The sequence below is a fragment of the Mobula birostris genome, chromosome 22, assembly GCF_030028105.1.
Source record: "Mobula birostris isolate sMobBir1 chromosome 22, sMobBir1.hap1, whole genome shotgun sequence".
Classification (NCBI taxonomy): domain Eukaryota; kingdom Metazoa; phylum Chordata; class Chondrichthyes; order Myliobatiformes; family Myliobatidae; genus Mobula; species Mobula birostris.
The window spans coordinates 22,370,991-22,391,133 of record NC_092391.1 but is presented as its reverse complement, the minus strand read 5'-3'; the positions used below and the strand labels follow the sequence as shown (position 1 = coordinate 22,391,133).

The following is a 20,143-nucleotide window of genomic DNA, read 5'->3' as shown; positions in this document are numbered from 1 at the left end:
ACAGTGATTTTGTTAGGTTTCTCTAAAGATAACCTTACCTAGGTTATTACTCTTGGTGCTAAAAGTGTGATAAACTAATTTAACAGACTAAATGATGAAGCAAATTTTAAGCTTTTCTCAGACTGGGATGCTTTGTCTGCATGCAGTAAGCTTTAGCTCTGGAGGGAGCATTGAAGTAACTTGTAAATGAATAAACATCCCACTTCAGAACTGAAATGAAGGGTATATGTTTTGGAGTACGTGTAACATATAAAAGAAAGTGATTTAACAATGTACACAGAAATAAAATACACTTGGCTTCAAAAACATTCCTGGTAAAATGGCGCATAAGTGCAAATAGGTAAATACACCTTCACTCTGACTAGCTACTGTCACATCTGAGAATGAGCATTTATAGAAAAGAGCTTGGATTAGAATAGACTACCAGGCACTACTTGGGCAGTAGTACAAATGAGATCAAATTTAGATTATGAGAATACTCAGTCCTCGTTTATTGTCATTTAGAAATGCATGCATGCGTTAAGAAATAACACAATGTTCCTCCAGAGTGATATCACAGAAAAACAGGACAAACCAAAGACTAACACTGACAGAACCACATAATTATAACATATAGTTATAGCAGTGCAAAGCAATACCATAATTTGATAAAGAACAGACCATGGGCATGGTAAAAAAAAGTCCCAAGTCCCCAATAACAGCGGCAAAGGGAGAAGCTCCCTGCCATAAACCTCCAGGCACCGACAACTGCCGATGCATTGGAGGGACCGACCACAGCCGACACTGAGTCCGTCAATCCGAAAACTTCGAGCCTCTGACCAGCCCCTCCGATACAGCCTCCCGAGCGCCATCCTCTGCCAAGCGCCTTTGACCTCGTCCCGGCCGCCAAAACAAGCAAAGCTGAGTATTCGGGGGCTTCTCCTCCGGAGATTCCAGACCACACAGTAACAGTGGCAGTGAAGCGGGCATTTCAGAAGTTTTTCCAGATGTTCCTCCGTACTCTCACGTCTGTCTCCATCAAATCAGAATTGTGCACGGTCACCTACTTGACAAATAACAGACATCACCATCAAAGTGGCCGCACGCGCTGCGTTGCGCCGCCGTCTTCTCCTCCTCCTCCTCCTCCTCCTGAGCATCATCTTGTAATTTGGAAAAAAAACCCATCTTTTTATATTCATTTTTGAGGATGTGGATGCCGCAGGAAAAGTTAGCATTTATTTTTCATCCCCGATTGCCCATGAAAAACTGATGGTGAGCATGTTGAGTGGTTGTTGTCCATTTAGCAAAGGTACTTCCACAACTGTGCTGTGTGAGGGGTTCCAGGATTTAGCTGCACCAATTTCCAAGTCAAGATTGTGTGGAGGTTTGATGGGAATCTAAACCAGTGGCGTTGCTTTGCCAGCTATCGTTGTTATTCTTGGCAATAGAAGCTGCTGGTTTAGAAGATGCTGGTGGAGGGGCTGAGGTAGGTAATTTTGATATGGTATACATTACAGTTGCAAAGCACCAGGGATGGAGGGAATGTATGTTTAAGGTGGTGGGTGGGGACCAAATCAAGAGGTTGTTTTGTGCTAGATAGTGTGGAACTTCTTCAGTGTTGTTGCAGAATTACTTATCTAGGCATGTGGAAAGTATTCTATGGCAGTAATCTAGATAGTGAAAAGGCTTTGAGATGCCAGGAGGTGAGTCACTTACAATAAGTTATCTAGCCTTCAACTTGCTCTTGTAAACACAAACTTTATCTGGCTGTTGTGTGAGAACTTCTGGTCAAACATGACCTCTCTCCAACTGCTCTGTACTCTTGGTGTCTCATTCCGTACTCTCACAGAGGACGCGTAGTGTATTGCAATTAAATATCAGTGGTTATGTTCTCTCTCATTGGCCGTTCCCAGGCATTCCTATGGTGCAAATGTTAATGGTACACTTACTAGCTACATGTTGTCAAGGTGAAATTGAACATCGTACAATCAACAGGGAGTTCCCTCTGTTGTGATTTTGTGATGGAATGAAGGTTACTGAGGTTGAATTTGGATCTGTATTCTTTGGAGCTTTGAAGGATGAAAAATATTTCAATATGTAAAACCTAAGGGGTCTTAACAGGGTAAATGTTGGGATAATGGGAGAGTTTTGAACAGTGGGACATAGCTACCACATAATGGGGAAGGTCATTTAAAGTTGAGATACGAAGAAATTACTTCTTGCAGAGAGTGGTGAATGGTTGGAAATCTCTACCCTGGCAGGTGGTGGAAGCTGGATCATTCATCATCATCATCATTATGTGCCATGCCATATGACATGGTGATCATTGTCTTGACCCTGATTGTTCTTGGCAAATTGTTCTACTATTGCCTTCTTCTGGGCAGTGTCTTTACAAAACAAGTGACCTCTGCCATTATCAATGCTCTTCAGAAATAGTCTGCCTGGCGTCAGCGGTCGCATAACCAGGACTTGTGATATGCACCATCTGCTCATATGACCTCCACCACCTGCTTCCATGGCTTCACGTGACCTTGATTGGGGGCTGGATCATCACAAGTATTTAAAGTAGAGTGGATAAAATTTGAAAAATAGATGAGTAGAGGGGTATAAAGAAAAGACACAGAAGAGGAATTTACACCAGCATAGGTTAGCCATGATCACATTGAATGGTGAGGCAGACTTGAAGGGCCTGACAGCCTCCTACTCCTCCAGTTTCCTTGTGCTCCTGTGTGAGTGTAGATTACTGCCCTCACAGTCCTTTTCTGGAGCTGGGATAAATGACTTCAACAACTGTCATTTTGGTGAGTATTCCTCCAAATATTGGAGTATTTTTGTCTTGATCATCAATAAGTTTATCTTTCCCAGGGCCCCTCAAGCTACATTCTGTTAAGTGCTGCCTTGATGTCTGTGATAGTTAGTTTCATGACTATGCTCCATGTTAGGACCAAATTAGAGAATGAGGCATGGGGCTAAGTAATCCCGATGAAACTGAAAGTAGGTATTAGCAAGAAAGGTTTGAGAGACTGAGTTGTACTTGTTGGCACTATTGACAACACTTCCTGGTGTCTATTTGATTGAGATTGAACTTATCCTATTTTGTGAGCAAGAAAGGGAGGGAACGTCGACTCAGACCATGAGAGGCCTGTGTCAGGCACTCTCATGCCTTACAAGGTGCAGATTGGAAGAAAGGAGTGGATAATTTTCCATATTGTCATGTAGATGTCAGTGTTGTAACTATACTGCAGCTACATCTCTGTGAGCATGGTTGATCCTGGAGTACATCAACCGTATAGCAACTGGGATTTTTTATGGTGTGTATAATCTTGTTGTGTCCAGTCCTCTCAGCCGTTTCCTGATAAGAGATAAAGTGAATCAAATTAACTGAAGGCTAACTTTGGTTGAATTTAGTTACAAATATTTCCTCTTTGTCATTAGCACTGACATTATTGATATTGCGTAGCATCTTAGCACTGGACCAGCAGTCTGAGTTCTGGAGAGGTATCTTTGAATCCCACCACAGCAACAGGGGAATTTAAGTTCAAGTTATGAAATAAATTTGCAATTAAGTACATTTGGTCTTGGTAATGATAACTATAAAGTTACTGGATTTCATTAAGCATGCCTTCATTTTCAACATCAGCAAGATCAAGGAATTGATTGTGGACTTCAGGAATATGTGCACCAGTCCCAGTGGTCAGTGCTGGAAAGAGTGAGCAGCTTCAAGTTCATGGTCATCAACATCCAGCAGGACAGGATTTATCTTTGGCCAGACATATTTATGCAGTTATGAAGAAGGCTCACCAGTGGCTTTACTCATAAGGAGTTTGAGGAGATGTGTCACTGAAGGCTCTTGCAAATTTCTACAGATGTACAATGGAGAGCATTCTGACTGTTTGCATTATAGCCTGATATTGATGCTCCAATGCAAAGGAACACGAGAGATTGCAGAAGGTTATAGACTCAGCCAGTTCCATCACAGGTACAATTCTCCCTGCCATTGAGTACATCTTTAAGAAGTGATACCTCAAGGATGAGGTATTAAAGACCCTCACCATCTGGGACATGCCATTTTCACATTACTACAATTGGGGAGGAGGTACAGGAGCCTGAAAACCCACACTCAGTGTCTTAGGAAAAGCTTCTTCCCCTTTGCCATCAGATTTCTGAACAGTTAATGAAGACATGAACACTTAACACATTATTTGTCTTTTGCACTATTTTTGTAATAGTAATTTTTTTATGTCTTGTACGGCTGCTGCAAAACAACAAATTTCACAATATACATGACAATTTCATGATAAATTTCAGTTATGATCTTATCCAGGTCCAAGTACCATCTTTGGAAAGCCATCTCATGGGTGAAGTGGCAATTCCAGACCAAACTTGAATCGCTGAGGGACGTTCGACAGCTGTGGCAGGTCTTGAATGCTGTGAAACCAAGTGGCATAGGTGACATCGAGGCTTCGCTCCCAAACAAGCTCAATGCCTTCTATGCTCACTTTGACCATCAAAACATGAAGGAACCTTCATGATCTTCCACAGCCACTGACGAGTTTGATTTCAGTCTCTAATGCCGACACGAGAGCATCCTTCAGGAGGGTGAACCCACGGAAAACATCCGGCCCAGATGGGGTACCTTGCTGAGTACTAAAGACCTGTGCAGATCAACTGGCTGGAGTGTTCACTGATTTCTTTAATCTCTCGCTTTGCCAGTCTGAGGTACCCGCCTGCTTCAAGCATGCTTCAATTATACCGGTGCCTAAGAAGAATGTGGTAACCTGCCTCAGTGACTATTGTCCAGTAACACTTACACCCACTGTGATGATTCGATAGGTTGATGATGAAACATATCAACCCCTGCCTGAGAAGCAACTAGATCCACTCCAATTTGCCTACCAGCACAACAGGTCCACAGCAGATGTTATTTCATTGTCTATTCACTCAACCCTGGAACATCTGGACAGCAAAGGTGCATTCATTTGGATGTTCTTCATCAACTAAGCTCGGCATTCAATAATATCATCCCCTCAAAATTAACCAATAAGCTTCAAAACCAAGGCCTCCATACCTCTTTGTGGAACTGGATCCTCGATTTCCTCACTTGCAGATCCCAGTAAGTTTGGACTGGCAGCAGCATCTCCACAATATCTATGAGCACAGATGCACCACAAGGCTGTGTACTTAGCCCCTTGCTCTACTAGCTTTATACTTATGACTGTGAGGCTAAGCACAGCTACAGTGCCATGTTTAAGTTTTTTGACAAAGCACTTTTGTTAGCGAATCAAAGGTGGTGATTAATCAGCATATAGGAGGGAGATTGAAAATCTGGTTGAGTGGTGCCACAACAACCTCTCACTCAGTGACAGCAAGACCAAGGAGCTGATCATTGACTTTAGGAGGAGGAAACCAGAGGTCCATTAGCCAATTTTCATTGGAAGAATAGAGATGGAGAGGGTCATCAACTTTAAATTCGTCATTTTTATCATTCAGAGGATATGCCTTGGGCCCGGCATGTAAGTGTAATTATGAAGAAAGCACATCAGCACTTCTAGTTAGAAGTTTGCAGAGATTCAGCATGACAGCTAAGACTTTAACAAACTTCTATAGATGTGTGGAGGAAAGTATATTGATAGGTTGCATTGCAGCCTGTGATGGAAACATCAGTGCCCTTGAACATAAAATCCTACAAAAAGTAGTGGGATATGGTCCAATCCATCATAGGTAAAGATCTCCCCCATTGAGCCTGTTTACAAGGGGCGCTGTCACAGGAAAGCAGCATCCAACATCAAGGACCCCCGGCATTCAGGCCATGCTCTCTTCTTGCTGCTGCCATCAAGAAGGAGGTGCTGGAGCCTCAGGACTCACCTGACCAGGTTCAGGAACAGTTATTACCCCTCAACTAACAGGCTCTTGAACCAGAAGGGATAACTTCACTCGCCCATCACTGAACTGTTCCCACAACCTATGGGCTCATTTTCAAGGATTCTTCATTTCATATTCTTAATATTTATAGATCCTATAATGTTTCTTGGATTTACTGTGTATGTGCACAAGTAAAAGAATCTCAGGATTGTATATGGTGACATATATTTACTTCGATAATAAATTTAGTTTGAACTTTGAATATGTCAGTGATAATAAACCTGATTCTGATTCTATTTCTTTCAGGAATAGTAGTTGGTTGACTTTACCTAGTTTGGTGCAGCATCTGCACTTCCTGAGTAGATTGAGGCAAATGAGGCTACAACCCCCCCCCCCCCACCCGGCCCACCACCATTCTAACCAATTTTTACAGGAGCACCATCAAAAGTGTCCTGATGAACTGCATCATCAGTCTGGAATGGGAATTGCAAAGCATCTGACTGCAAGTCCCTACAAAGCATTGCGAGAACTGCTGAGAGGATCATCGGGGTCTCTCTTCCACCCATTATAGATATTTATCAGGAGTGCTGCCTGTGCAGGACCCTTAGCGTTGTCATCGATTCCTCTATCCATCCAACAATCTCTTTGACCCCCTACCATCAGACAGGATGATCCATATCATTAGAACGAGAAATGTTAGAAAGGAAATAGTTTCTTCCCCCAGGCCATCAGACTACTGAACTCCCTGCCACCACCCAGGTCCCAACATGTATGAAGCACCAGTAGTGTTATACTGTTTACTTTTTAACTTGTATGGTAAATGCACCTTATTTGTTATGTGTAGTAATATCACTATGTGTTACATGTTGCGTACCTTGTGTTGGAGGAATGTTATTTCATTTGGCGGTTTTCATGTGTACAGCTGAATGACAATAAACTGAACTTGAACTTGATATGACTTCAGAACCATCAGTGTGGGGTGGAATCTGAATGACCTCCTCAGTCTTCCTCTCCATCAATGCTGCCTGACTTACTGTGTGTTTCCAGCATTTTGTGTTTTCAATTCAGATTTCCAGTACCTGCAGTATTTTTTTTTATGTCATGCTAGTCGACATCCTGGTTGGATTATAGAGCTTGAGGAAAGGGCATGTGTGAAATGCATGCATGCTACCAAATTTACTTATGCTTACTTACTGCCCATTACACCGCTGGCATTTGGGGCAGCAGTGAAGGTCCTCTATCTCTGATGATGTTCAGGATTCCTTCATAATGTCGGTAGGGTCCTCTCAGTTTTCACTAATGTCAGTCATGCAAATCCCGGAAGGAGACTCAGAAATACTGCCGCACTCAGATGTATCAGGATTCTTCATAACTGTTTCCTTAACCATTTTGTTTGACCAGTCAGGGTTGTTAGCTGTGAACTGAACCCCTAAACCTGGAGGACTGATGGACCACTCTTAGTCAGCACTTTGCACTGCCTGTTTACCATGGGTGACCCTACCAAGACCCAAAGCATAAAGCCCTGACTCTTACCAACATCCATGGATCATTGAGGCATGCAAGCTTCCAAATCCAATGACAAGGTTGTGGCCCTCTTGGAGGCAAAGTTACTTACCAGGTTCTCTTATTACTACAGGATCACAGCTTGATCAAACAGGTCATAAGTCTGCACACTTGATCAATTTATATGAAGATTGTCGATGTAAGCCTTTTAGTGCTATCAGTTTAAAAGTTTTTCCACTCCATTAGATATGATTGCTAAATGAATGAATTACTTGTAATGATTTGTATGTTTGTTTGCTACCACATTACAAACAAAAAGCAATATGCATTATTATAGGAGCAATATTTGCTGACCATAAGTTTCCTATTGATAGTCATTTATTACTGACTCTCAAATCCCTGCTCTGACTAATTGTTAGTGCGTATGATATACAGTACTTATTTTTAGAAACCACCCGACAAACAGCTGCTGTTCACTTAGAGACCAGAGCTTACATAAGTGTCCAGGTCTTGTTCTTCTACTATTGCACCTGGCTGAATGGTAGAAACAGTAAAAGAAAAAAAAACGTAGTTAACAGTAATAATATAAAGATTTTAAACGCAAACAACAGGAATTCTGCAGATGCTGGAAATTCAAGCAACACACATCAAAGTTGCTGGTGAACGCAGCAGGCCAGGCAGCATCTCTAGGAAGAGGTGCAGTTGACGTTTCAGGCCGAGACCCAGTCCTGATGAAGGGTCTCGGCCTGAAACGTCGACTGCACCTCTTCCTACAGATGCTGCCTGGCCTGCTGCGTTCACCAGCAACTTTGATGTGTGTTGCTTAATATAAAGATTTACCTGTTATCCCTATGTGTTACAGCCTGATCTTAATTTTAGTAGCTTTTTGTGGCTTAATATCTTTTCCCAGACTACATGTCCCTTCAATGGTATTGTATTGTGCATAATATTATTGTCCAGTCATGTTCACTTTTTGCCCAACAGCATTTTGCTTTGAGTTCTTTCTCATTTTTAATGCATTTTGTACTTTCATTTATTTGGTACTGCATGTGTGTTTTATCACATTTACATTTGTGATACAAAGCTCTGAATTTTAATTAATCCGTGTTTTTTACATTATTTTCAATTTAAGAAGCATCCTTAAAATGATGTGCTCCACACTGTGGTTGGAGGAACAAAGTCTTATCCCGCTTAGGTAGCCTCCAAACTGATGGCATAAACATCAATTTCCCAAACTTCTTGTAATGCCGCCTCTCCCCCCCCCCCCCCCCAGTTCCCATCCCCTTTCCCTCTCTTGCTTTATCTTCTTATCCACCTATTGCCTCCTTCTGGTGCTCCTCCCCCCCCCCTTTCTTCTGTCTCTTTCACCAGTCTACTTCCCAGCTCTTTACTTCATCTCTCCCCCTCCGCAGGTTTCACCATGTGCTTCACTCTCCCCTACCCCCACCTTTTAAATCTACTCATTTCCTTCTCTTCAGTCCTGCCAAAGGGTTTTGGCCCGAAATGTCGACTGTTCTTTTTTTTTTCATAGATGCTGCCTGGCCTGTTGAGCTCCTCCTACATTTTGTATGTGCTGCTGGAAAGCAGCTAGATGTTTAAAAAGGTGGGAGAGGCTGAAGTTGTTCTCAGTATTAAGACAGGATTTTAGTCAGCTGTATCAATATATGGTGGTCACGTTTATCTCTACTGCTGTGGACAGATATACTTGTGACAGATAGGTTGGTGAGGTTGAGTTAATCTTTTTATCTTTGATTCTTTGTGTTTGCACAATACCAGCCTACCAGTTATACCTATGATGTTTTCATTCGGGCATCAGCAATTCTGCTGTTGTTAATACACTTATGTTCAGAGACTCCAATGTCCTTGGAGTCCTTTCTATATCAGTGATATTTCCAAGTTATGTTCAGTGTGTTGCTTGTAAGATTTAATTATCTGAGATAATTGTACTAAAACTTTCTTTCAGGGAACATGCCAATCCTGTGGAGTTGGTGGACCAAACTTGTGGGCTTGCCTTCAAGTAAGTAATTTCTATAAAATATATACAAAAGTAGGTCATTGTTTAGAAGTTTGATTTAACTATGGAGCCATCTAAATTGACAAAAATATTTCCCTATTTAGCTGTAGACCTGTGCAGATAAATTAAATCAAACAGTTTAGTAGTTAATATAGATATTCTTGCTGTTGCTGTTAACTTGGCAAATTCCTGAATTTTGTTGCTTTCCTGGGCAATTGTTTTATGTTTCATTTTGCCATGCTATAAAGAATAAAAATATCATCTCATCATGATAGTTTCTGGATTGCTTTCTATTGAATGGCTTATTGTTTTAAAGATGATAGATGGCAGCCCGGTATGTCCAAAATTAAAAGCAATAAATGGAATACTAATTGCATTAATTAATTCTCCTTCACAAGAAATCCATCTTGAGATATTTTATAATAAGTAGAATGGATCCCAGACAGGTTGAGAAAGTTGAGCAAGTGAAATTGAAAGCACAGTTAATAAATCCTTTGAAAGCAGGCCTGGATTTAGTTAGGGTGGGAGAACCAGTCTGTGTTCATCTACTCTGATAGCTGTATGGACCATTTAGCTTTATCTATTTTAAGTAGATAACAGTAATTACTTTAACATTAATCCTAGGATCTTGAGACCTCATTGGAATTGACTTAGTAGGTTTCTCTCATTTTCATTCTTGGTTCTGTGCATTGAATGGAGTTAAGACAAAAATATTAGTGGGGCAATGCAAATATTATAGGATTTTAAAATTATACTGGATAAATATGGATTTATGAACAGTTTAAGGCGTGAGGTTTATTTCAGACTGATATGTTTTCTGTTTCTTTCCCAAGATATTTTGTTACCTTATTAGTCAACATATTATTTCCATTTGAATTTCATTTAATCTTTTTCTCCTTTCCCAAAACAGAATGGCTGCTCCTATGTAGGATGTGGGGAATCATATGTTGACCACAGCACGTTACATTCACAGGTAATTGAGACCTTTGAAAAAGAGAAAGATGAAGCTACTTGTGTGTTCCCTCCATCTATTGATAAGTCATGTTGAAGCTTTATGTTAGGGTATGCCTCCAATTTTCCATTATAATTCTTGTAACATTAGGCTAATCATGCTGCATTTCTCCCACTGTTTAAAGATGTATCCATTTTTGCATTAGTCTTATCTGGATATGAAGAGCTGACAAACAGGATGCTATGTATCTGAAAAGCCTCCCACAAAGTGGAATAGACTGAACAGAGACTAGGTTCAGCACTATCAATAATGCTGGAACGATACTTAAGGGTCTCTGATAATCAGTGATATTTTTGAAACTAGTCAAGTAGTCTTAAGTATTTTGTTTCAACTGTTGTTAAAAAAATTATGAAAATGCTTCAAGTATTATCATTAGTAAAAAGCACTTGCTGCTTATCTGCACTTACCTTTTTTTCTCCTCTAGGTCAGTGCTAATTTAAATTAACTAAGGGAATGAACAGGAAATGCTGAAACTCCTTCTGCTCCATTTCCTTCTACTCTCTTTGAACTCATTGTTTTCCCAGAAAGTTTATTACACGACTATGTAAAATACTTTTTTAAAGAAATACATAATTTAAGTGTTTTTGGGGTAGTAATATAAATGCAATAGTCTGAAAAAATTGTTAGTCTGCACCACCAAAGTTCCTAGTATGCCAGATTATCAGATTTTTTGTGGCAGTTAGTTATTTTCTGACAATATTGATTGTAGCACAATGTAAGAATGTTGATAGCTTGCGTTTCCATATAATGGAATGAGGGGAGGAAATGTCAATAGCATTTTGATACTCTTAAGGATATTGATGGAAAAACAAATTCCTTACGTTGCTCATATCAGAAAATTTATTTATGGAATTTTTCCCTTTTTGAGCTCTACCTATTTTCTACATAATGTTAATTTACCTGTATATCTTTTTGTTTTGAAGTCTAAGAAACATAACCTAACAGTGAATCTAACCACATTCCGAATTTGGTGTTACGCCTGTGAGAAGGAAGTTTTCTTGGAACAGCGACCTGTTGTACCCAGTCCGGCTCCATCAAGCAGATCAACAGAACAGGTATTTCACAGGTGGATTGCCGTGAAAATGTATGTATTGAGGCAGCTGTTGCTATTTGGGAAAAGTAAAATTTGGGAAAAGTAAAATTTTCCCATTAAAGACTGGTTATTTGAGGGAACTTAAGTTGCCCAGAGATGGTCCTGTGTTCATATAGATGAAGACAGCTGAAAATATTCTTAATATAATGTTTTGGTGAGGTGCAAATAGATTAGCATAAAATATTATTTATGAGCAATAAGGTTTCTATTTTATATTACTGTAGTAACACGACTTTTTCTTTCATTAGGACTCTGGCATATCACTTGGAAATCATCCATTCAAAATTGTTCCCATTGCAGTTGCAGATGAAGGAGAATCTGAGTCTGAGGATGATGAGTTAAGACCAAGAGGTACATAGAGCACGGATAGTACTGAATGCAACTGAAGCAAGATAATATTGCCACTGTATAGAATCGATGATGTAAATCATTGTGTTCAACCAGGGAATTTATCCATATAGATAGAATTCAGTATGCTAATGTGTAAAGTTTCTGTTCAAATATATTGTTGTGTTGCCCCTGAAATCAACTAGTTTCTTTTTCTGATTTGTCTTTTTTCTGCTCAAATCTCTCTTTTAGGGCTTACAGGAATGAAGAACATTGGAAACTCCTGCTACATGAATGCTGCACTGCAGGCTTTATCCAACTGGTAAGATCAAATATTTACTGAGCTTACGTTACACAGTAAATATTTGCTGGAAAACTGAATTAAGTGTATTGTAAATTACTGGTCAAATTGTACAAGGGGTTGGCAGTGATTATTGCATTTATATTTTATCTCTTCTGTTTTCTCCATTAATTAGGGTGATCCATGGAATAAATATTTACAATTACATCAAACAGAATAATACAGTTCAGCCAGCCCATTATACCTTTGCCAACTCTTTGAAAGAGGAATTCATCCATTCCTTTTGCTCCTAGCCTTGTACATTTCTCCCTCTTGCCCCCTAACTCCACTCCAATGTATTTATCCAGTGCTCTTTTGAAAGTTATTAATATCTCTGTGGTAACCTAAATGGTGGGGAAGGAGATACAATGCTAACAGAATCCTTTGAGTGGCCACGCAAAATAATACTACACACAAAAACTTGTAAAGCAGCACATAAAATGCTAAAGGAACTCAGCAGGTCAGGCAGCATCAATGAAGGGAAACAGGCAGTCAATGTTTTAGGTCAAGATTCGTCATAGGACTCAAAATAGAAAGTAACCTTTTAAAAAGAAAAGCTTAAGGATTTTGTGAATGTGGATCCAAGGATAAAGATATTTGCCCTCAGTCCTCTTTTTGTCATTTTGAAATCTGGTAGGGGGAAGAAACCCTCTCAAGCCAGTTTAGCTGAAGCTAGTAGATTCCACCCAAGTCCTACTTGGATGTAATGTTGACTGATTGGATGTTTACTAAAGCTTTCACCAATAAATTTTGTCATTTGTAATTTACTTTAGAACATTTTTCATACCAATTGAAAGCCAATTTAAGTCTCTATGATGTGGCATCTGAGATATGTTGCAAATGAGATGAGTATTTTGTAATTTTAGCTTTTTTTTGCTGTTGGGATGCTGATGTGCTAATGTTAACTGTTATCGCTTTCTTTTGCAGCCCGCCACTCACCCAGTTCTTCTTGGAATGTGTAGGTTTGGTTCGTACAGACAAAAAGCCAGCTCTTTGTAAAAGCTATCAGAAACTTATCTCTGAACTTTGGCATAAAAAACGGTATGTGCTAATTTATGAATTTAATGCTAAAATGTTGCCACCAAGTTTAACAGAAAGTTTTAAAAGAAGCTGGTTAGATTCAGATGTTGTTTGAAAAGAGAAAATGCAGGAAAATCTCAGCAGATCAAGCAATATCTAGGAAAGGGAATGATTAACTTATGAACTGGGAAAAACAGAAAACAAGTCTGCCACAGGAAACAGTTGAGGCCAGTTCATTGGCTATATTTAAGAGGGAGTTAGATATGGCCCTTGTGGCTACGGAGGTCAGGGGGTATGGAGGGAAGGCTGGGGCGGGGTTCTGAGTTGGATGATCAGCCATGATCATAATAAATGGCGGTGCAGGCTCGAAGGGCCGAATGGCCTACTCCTGCACCTATTTTCTATGTTTCTATGTTTCTATGTTTAAGTTGAAGAGTGAATTGAGGGAGAGATAAATAGGACAAAGTAAATAGTTATAATAAGGTGAAATCAGTGTTGCTATGCATATAAGCTGTTGATGAATCTGCTTCATGGAAACAATTGAATGTTCTGTTTATTGTGTTGCAATCTGTCAACCATAAGGGTATACCACTGTAATGCCCTAGTTAAGATTTTTACTGTTAATGCTGTAGGGTATTTCATTTAGTATCTTTCTGTAGAAGCAGTGTGTCCTGCTGATAGCATGTTTGGGTTTCGGCTAAAGATAAGGGGCTATGATGTTCAACTTGGAAATACTGTGCAATCAGGATGGTGGAATTGGGAGAAAGGTGGGCAGAGAGAGAATTGAGGGACACTGGTGCGGGTGGGGCTCATGGTTTTAGTTTGGCGGGACCTGCGGAGAGGACAGGAGGGAAGATGGCTGAGGATGCAGTGGAAAGGAGCATCCCTGTTGCACAAGTTGTTTTGTGCAGATGAATGGCTCCAAGGAAGAATGGCCGATACTCCTGTGTGTGTGAGAGAGAGAGAGAGAGAACCTGTTTGTTCAAGATGGATTTCAAGTTCGGAATGTGTGTGCTTTCACACAGACCATGGGTCCAGCACGTCAGTAAAACAACAACTTCAAGATGAGCTCCAACAATGTGCACAGTTAGACTGGTTTAACAGTAAAGGGCCCTTTTATTTTTTTTCCACTGTCTTTTTCCTACTAACTGTTCGATAAAGCTGAAAATTGCAAATGTACCTGCTTTATAATTTTATGTGGTGTACAATTTGTTATTTCTTGCTGACCAACAATTCTGTTGTATTTATGCGGTAATTATGCAGCTTTCGCTTAAATCAAAGTTTCTTTAATTGGTTGAACCCCAAATCATACCGACCCTAGATGCCTATTGTTTATGAAAGATGGCCTTCTCACTGCTGAGTCCCGTGGCCATTAGTGGGGTCGGCAACAAGCCAAGTTTCCATACGAGCCCAGTGAGGGGATGCACCACTAAAGGAGACATTTTCTACCTCCAGTGTTTGTAGTCTACTTAAGCGTTTATCTGGGTTTTACCTAATGGTTGGATGCATACAATCAGCCAAAGGATCATTAGTGAAAGCAATTCTAGTTATTTTATTAAGATACAGTGTGGAATAGGCCCTTCTGGCCCTTTAAGCCGCGCTGCCTAGCCACCCCTAATTTAGCCCTAGCCTAATCACAGGATAACTTACAATGACCAATAAACCTAGCAACCTTCTATGCTACCATGCCACCCCACAGTAGAGTAGTGCAGTTAAGCATAAATTAAAAAGCATTGGGGGCCAGTGGGGGGGGGGGGGGTTGGAATAATTGTACCAACCATCATTATATACTTTAGCCAATTTACATTCTCATCTATAATCTAAGATCTATGTGAATAATTCTTTTGACTGTTCAATTTTCTCTGTGGCAATCATGTATGTAGTTTTTATGTGGCTTTTAGAGATGACTTTATTTTAGATTGCTGTGCTTTTTTTGTTTGAGAACTGTTTATCTTTAAGGCAGAAAATTATAATGGTAAGGGTTTTTATTTTGCTCAGTCTGGATCCTGATGAAAGATTATTATTTTCATTAATTGAATATATGTATCTGAAAGATTCTACAGTCAAATTATTGCTTTTTTTTCTCCAATAGAAGCTACCAATCAAGCAGTATAGTATATATCCCTGATGAAGCTTTACCCGGCTAGAAACCTGAGTAGAGTTTAATTGTCATATACGCCAGGAAAGCACTAGATCCTTTTTCAGTATAGTGATATTTTATTCAGATGGTAGAAGGAAGAAGAGAATAATGTTACAATTTCTGCAGTTGAAAATTGAGTGAGGCAAAATGCAAACTGTAGCAAAAATGTAAGGCGGAGGATCAATAATTATTTTGTAAATTCTTGTTTAAGAAGTCATTGAGTTTTATACTGAAAAATGGAGAGGATTAATCTCAATGACTGATGACCAAATGGGACCAGTGTGATACTGAGAATGGGAATATATTTATCAGCCCTGAAATTATATAACTGCTAATTTTATTTACCTTTTGTGCTGCAACAAGTGATTTACTGAATTCCTTATTCATATGCAAGTCTCCAGTTAACTCAACTCAAATTGAAGAATTTCGTAAGGGGATCTGATTCAGATATAAATTTAGATTCTTAATTCCCCTTTCAGCACAATAATAAAAATTAGAGAAAGGTAATTAAAACTATTGAAATAGGAGGGTCCAAAAAAAGAATCTCCAGAGATTTTACTATATGAAGTAGAATTGATTGGAATGCAGAGTTTATGACATAATTTAATTATTTCAATTAAGAATGTGTATTACTCTTATAATTAATTTTCTTTTTGCTTTCTTCTGTAGTCCTAGCTATGTTGTACCTACAAGTCTCGCCCATGGCATTAAGTTGATTAATCCGATGTTCCGAGGTTATGCACAGCAGGTAAGGTGAGAGAGATGGTGTCTTAAAAGAAAATAGCATATAGAACAAGCTTATACAGCTTGAGGATGTATTTTTGACCATATGAATTGAAAACAAAATTAATATTTTTTCTAGTGTATTAATTTTGCTTTCATTTCATTACTGTGGAAGAGTTATGGACCACCTCAGATTAAGGCTTGAACAATGGTGGTTAACTGGTAATATCCTTGTTGGATTGCATTGTCATTGGAAGATCTTGAATAAATAATATTTCTGTGTTTACAAGAAAGATTCTCTTGTGAATAGTCCTATAGTCCATTTTCCCCTCCTGGATATCAACTGTAGAGAATCCAGTTTTTTTTTCCATAATGTGTGAGAGATTTGCCTTGCTAGGAGTTGTGGATTCTCGCTTTGTGTTTAAAATAAAGTCCACTTGCTTCCTGGGATTTGTCCTTAAGCATGTTCCAATGTGCAAAAATGTGGAAGGCATGTTGTGTATCCTGTATGATGCCAGAAATATGCACGTAACTATAATAGACATGTAGCAACTAATCAAGTAGTATAGTATAATGAAACACGGGTTGCAGTGAGAGTGTCAGTGAGTGCAGAGCTAGAATTTTTTGATGGAAAGTCTTTGTAATGCTGCTTTAAATTCCACGGTTTAAAAAATTGGTTAACAACTAACTAGTTCAACCAATGATAGAGATCTTCCAGAGGTTTGACTGTTTTTTTGCATCTTTATAGTTTAATAATATCTGATTTTTAAATCAGCAGTATTTCTGATTTCTAAATGATAGGCCATTGCTTGAAGCTCTGAGCACTACAATTAATCTGTGCAGTGACAAGAAGAAAATAAAGACTTTGCCAAAAATCAAAGACCAAATGATTTTTAGTGCCCACATTTTGTGGGACATTGAAAACCATTCCATTCATTGACAAATTAATATATATTTTGTAATGAAAACTATCAGATGGAATTTAAAGCAACACATATTAAAAATTACTGGTGAACGCAGCAGGCCGGGCAGCATCTATAGGAAGAGGTACAGTCGATGTTTCGGGCTGAGACCCTTCATCAGGACTAACTGGAATTTACGATTTTTTCCCAAATTTTAAAGGACAAATATATCTGGCAGGTTATTATGTTAATGTTACTCAGATCAAAAAAGCCTCAACAATGCCCAGAAGATTCAATGTATGTAGATAGATAGATATTAATCCCGAGGGAAACTTGGTTTCGTTACAGCCGTACCAACCAAGAATAGGGCGTAAATATAGCAATACAAAACCCCCCAACAATCAAACAACAAAATGCAAACTATGCCAGATGGAAAATAAGTCCAGGACCAGTCTATTGGCTCAGGGTGTCTGACCCTCCACGGGAGGAGCTGCACGTTTGATGGCCACAGGCAGGAACGACCTCCCGTGCCGCCAAGTGTTGTATCACGGTGGAATGTGGCCGAAGTCCAACAGTAAAAAGTTCAATATCCAGTCTGCAAACGTGTTCCTCGATCGTCATATGCCCCGGATTGCACCATCGGTTGTTAACCAGATCAGTAAGCACCCAACTCTTTTACGCTTACCGCTCCCTGTGCACTTCTGGTCAGCCGGAACGGTATTACCCACCAAACGCCCCTTCTCCAATAGTCTCTGTTGTCTCGACCCGGTCCTCTTTCCTTGGCTTTGTGATCCCCCTCTGCATCCTCTGTGTGTTTTCCAACGGATTTCAGCAGGGGTGTCTGCCGCTCTGTTCGCTAAACCAGCCGGAATTTGCTGTTCCGTGGAATACACAATGCGACCTTGCTTCTGTCCCGCGTGTCAGGATGTAACCATTTCCAGCGCTAAAGAAAACCCAAATAAAACTCTCTCTACCAGCATGTTAGAGAGGGTGCAGCTTCGACGTGTTACCGTGAGAAAAAAAAATACAAAAAATAACGTAAATTAAAAAGTAAGAAGAGGAAAGTAAGAATAGATCGGAACGGCTGTACCAGGCTGCATGCACGACCGGCACATGCGCACACCAAGTTCTGTCAATTTAGCTTCAAGTTGAAGAACCACTTACACGTTCAATGCTAATAAGACACAAACAGATGCCACTGTGCACCAACATTTTGCCATCAGAGATCGTTGCTGGTTTAATGTCAGAGCTCCATGAGAGCTATCAATTTGCATTCCTTTTTTCCCATACTCACTAGGTTTTTATAAACAAAATAGCCACAACTTCTGCCAACATCAAGACTACTTGCATTGTCTTTAATATGAGGAAGAAAATGAATGTTATTAATACTGAGCCACAGTAAGGAAATACTTGAGCAAACTTCTGACTGTTAACAGTTGGTTTTAATGCAGATCTCGAAGAGGATTAGAGGGAGAATTCCAATTTTTTGGACCAAAGTGGTGAAGGCAAGGATCAAGCAAGAAGCTTGATTTCAACAATTGCTGATACCTTGCAGAATTATAGAGCTGAAAAAGTTCAAGACCTGGAGGGTGGAAGCCATGGAAGTAGATAAAACAAGGACAAAAACTTTAAAATTGTGTCCTGTTTAACTGAGAGCCCATGTGCATTGGCGTACGGGACTTGTTAGGATATAGGCAATGGAGTTTAAGGTGATCTCATGTTTATGGAGGGTTAAGTGAAGGAGTATTAGATTAGATTATGAGAACATTCAGTCCCCTTTTATTGTCATTTAGAAATGCATACGTGCATTAAGAAATGATACAATGTTTCTCCGGAGTGATATAACAGAAAACAGGACAAACCAAAGACTAACAGTGAAGTAATCAAGCTTAAGGGTGATGAAGGTGTGGATAAGAGTTTCAGCAGAAGATGAGCTGAAGTAAGGTTAGAGTCAGGTGAGAGATTGAGGTTGGAGCAGGTGATTTTACAGATCAAACATATGTGAACTTGGTTCAAATATCAAGCCAAGTTTGAGAACAGATTGCTTCATTTTAACAAGATACCAAAGAAATATGACGTAAAAACAGCAAGTATCATGGAAATATTCAACAGATCAGGCAGCATCTTTGGAGCAGGAAACAGAATGGAAGTATCAAATTGGTGAGCTTTTATGCCTGGCAGAGGTTTTGAGTCTGTGTTTAGGGAAGGAATGCAGGTGACTGATTATACAAGGGTTAATACTGTATAGAGAACTGTGTGATACTTTAGAGACTAGTACTAGTAAAGGGAATGGGAGGAAAGGAAAAAGATTGGGGATATTTGAGTGGTTTGTGTCAAGAAAAATGATGATACTGTGTTGTCATGTTCAAATGGAGGCTACAAGAATGACCATCACCAGATAACGGGTAATCCTTAGACTACCATTTTCTTCTGCCTCTGTTTTTTCCCAGGACACGCAGGAATTCCTCCGGTGTTTGATGGATCAACTACATGAAGAACTTAAGGAGCCCTTGATAGAGAGAGACTGTGATTCCTCAAGTGATACAGAGGAAAAGCGAGATGGCGACAGGAGTCCTTCAGAGGATGAATTTCTCTCCTGTGATTCTGGTGCCAGCAGCGATAAAGGGGAAGGGGAAAACAGAAACAAATGTAACTCTGACAAGCAGATTGAAACAGAGCTGCTGATCCAGGATGAGTGTGGAAAAGGAATTTCCGAAAAAGAGAGGCAAAAGGACAGAAAGTTTTCATGTGGACACCACAGGCTGGGATTAGTGGATGCAATCGATGAAGATGCAGATGTAGATACATCTTTAAATTCAAGCGATCCTGGAGGTGCTGGTGATGCCAGAGCTAGTATGGTTTCTAATAGTCCTTGCAGAACACCAGGTGCAGTATTTAAAGATTTTTATTAATTTATTTTGACCTTTTCAATTACTGAACCTTGTGTCCCCCATGCTTAAGCAACTTAGTACTGTTTAATATTGTATCATTAGGTGCAGCTGCTTTATAATCTGGGTTTGTAGGGGTTTGAATTCAAAATTTTCTGCTATAGAAATTTTAATAGAATCTGAACTCTGATAGGAAGAGTTTTTCTCTTTACTGACAGCTTTTTGGTGATAACTAAAATTAATCAAATAGTTTATGACTCAGTGTAAACTATTACAAAGCCAGTCATCCTGCTTCATTTGGGCTTAATAATCTTTCTCGTTTTTGTTTCTATTACGTGAC

The 20,143-nt window shown here is 39.6% G+C and overlaps 1 protein-coding gene across 2 annotated transcripts in view; it reads left to right on the top strand.

Moving 5' to 3' along the window:
* The window catches only part of usp20 (ubiquitin specific peptidase 20), a 69,429-nt gene that overhangs the window by 3,843 nt on the left and 45,443 nt on the right, over positions 1-20,143 (top strand). For both annotated transcript variants that reach the window (XM_072240292.1, XM_072240293.1), the window contains exons 3-10: positions 9,308-9,361; positions 10,269-10,331; positions 11,294-11,425; positions 11,712-11,814; positions 12,043-12,112; positions 13,058-13,171; positions 15,960-16,038; positions 19,366-19,801. In XM_072240292.1, coding sequence (XP_072096393.1) covers positions 9,308-9,361; positions 10,269-10,331; positions 11,294-11,425; positions 11,712-11,814; positions 12,043-12,112; positions 13,058-13,171; positions 15,960-16,038; positions 19,366-19,801 — 1,051 coding nt within the window. The remainder of the gene's footprint in view (positions 1-9,307; positions 9,362-10,268; positions 10,332-11,293; positions 11,426-11,711; positions 11,815-12,042; positions 12,113-13,057; positions 13,172-15,959; positions 16,039-19,365; positions 19,802-20,143) is intronic.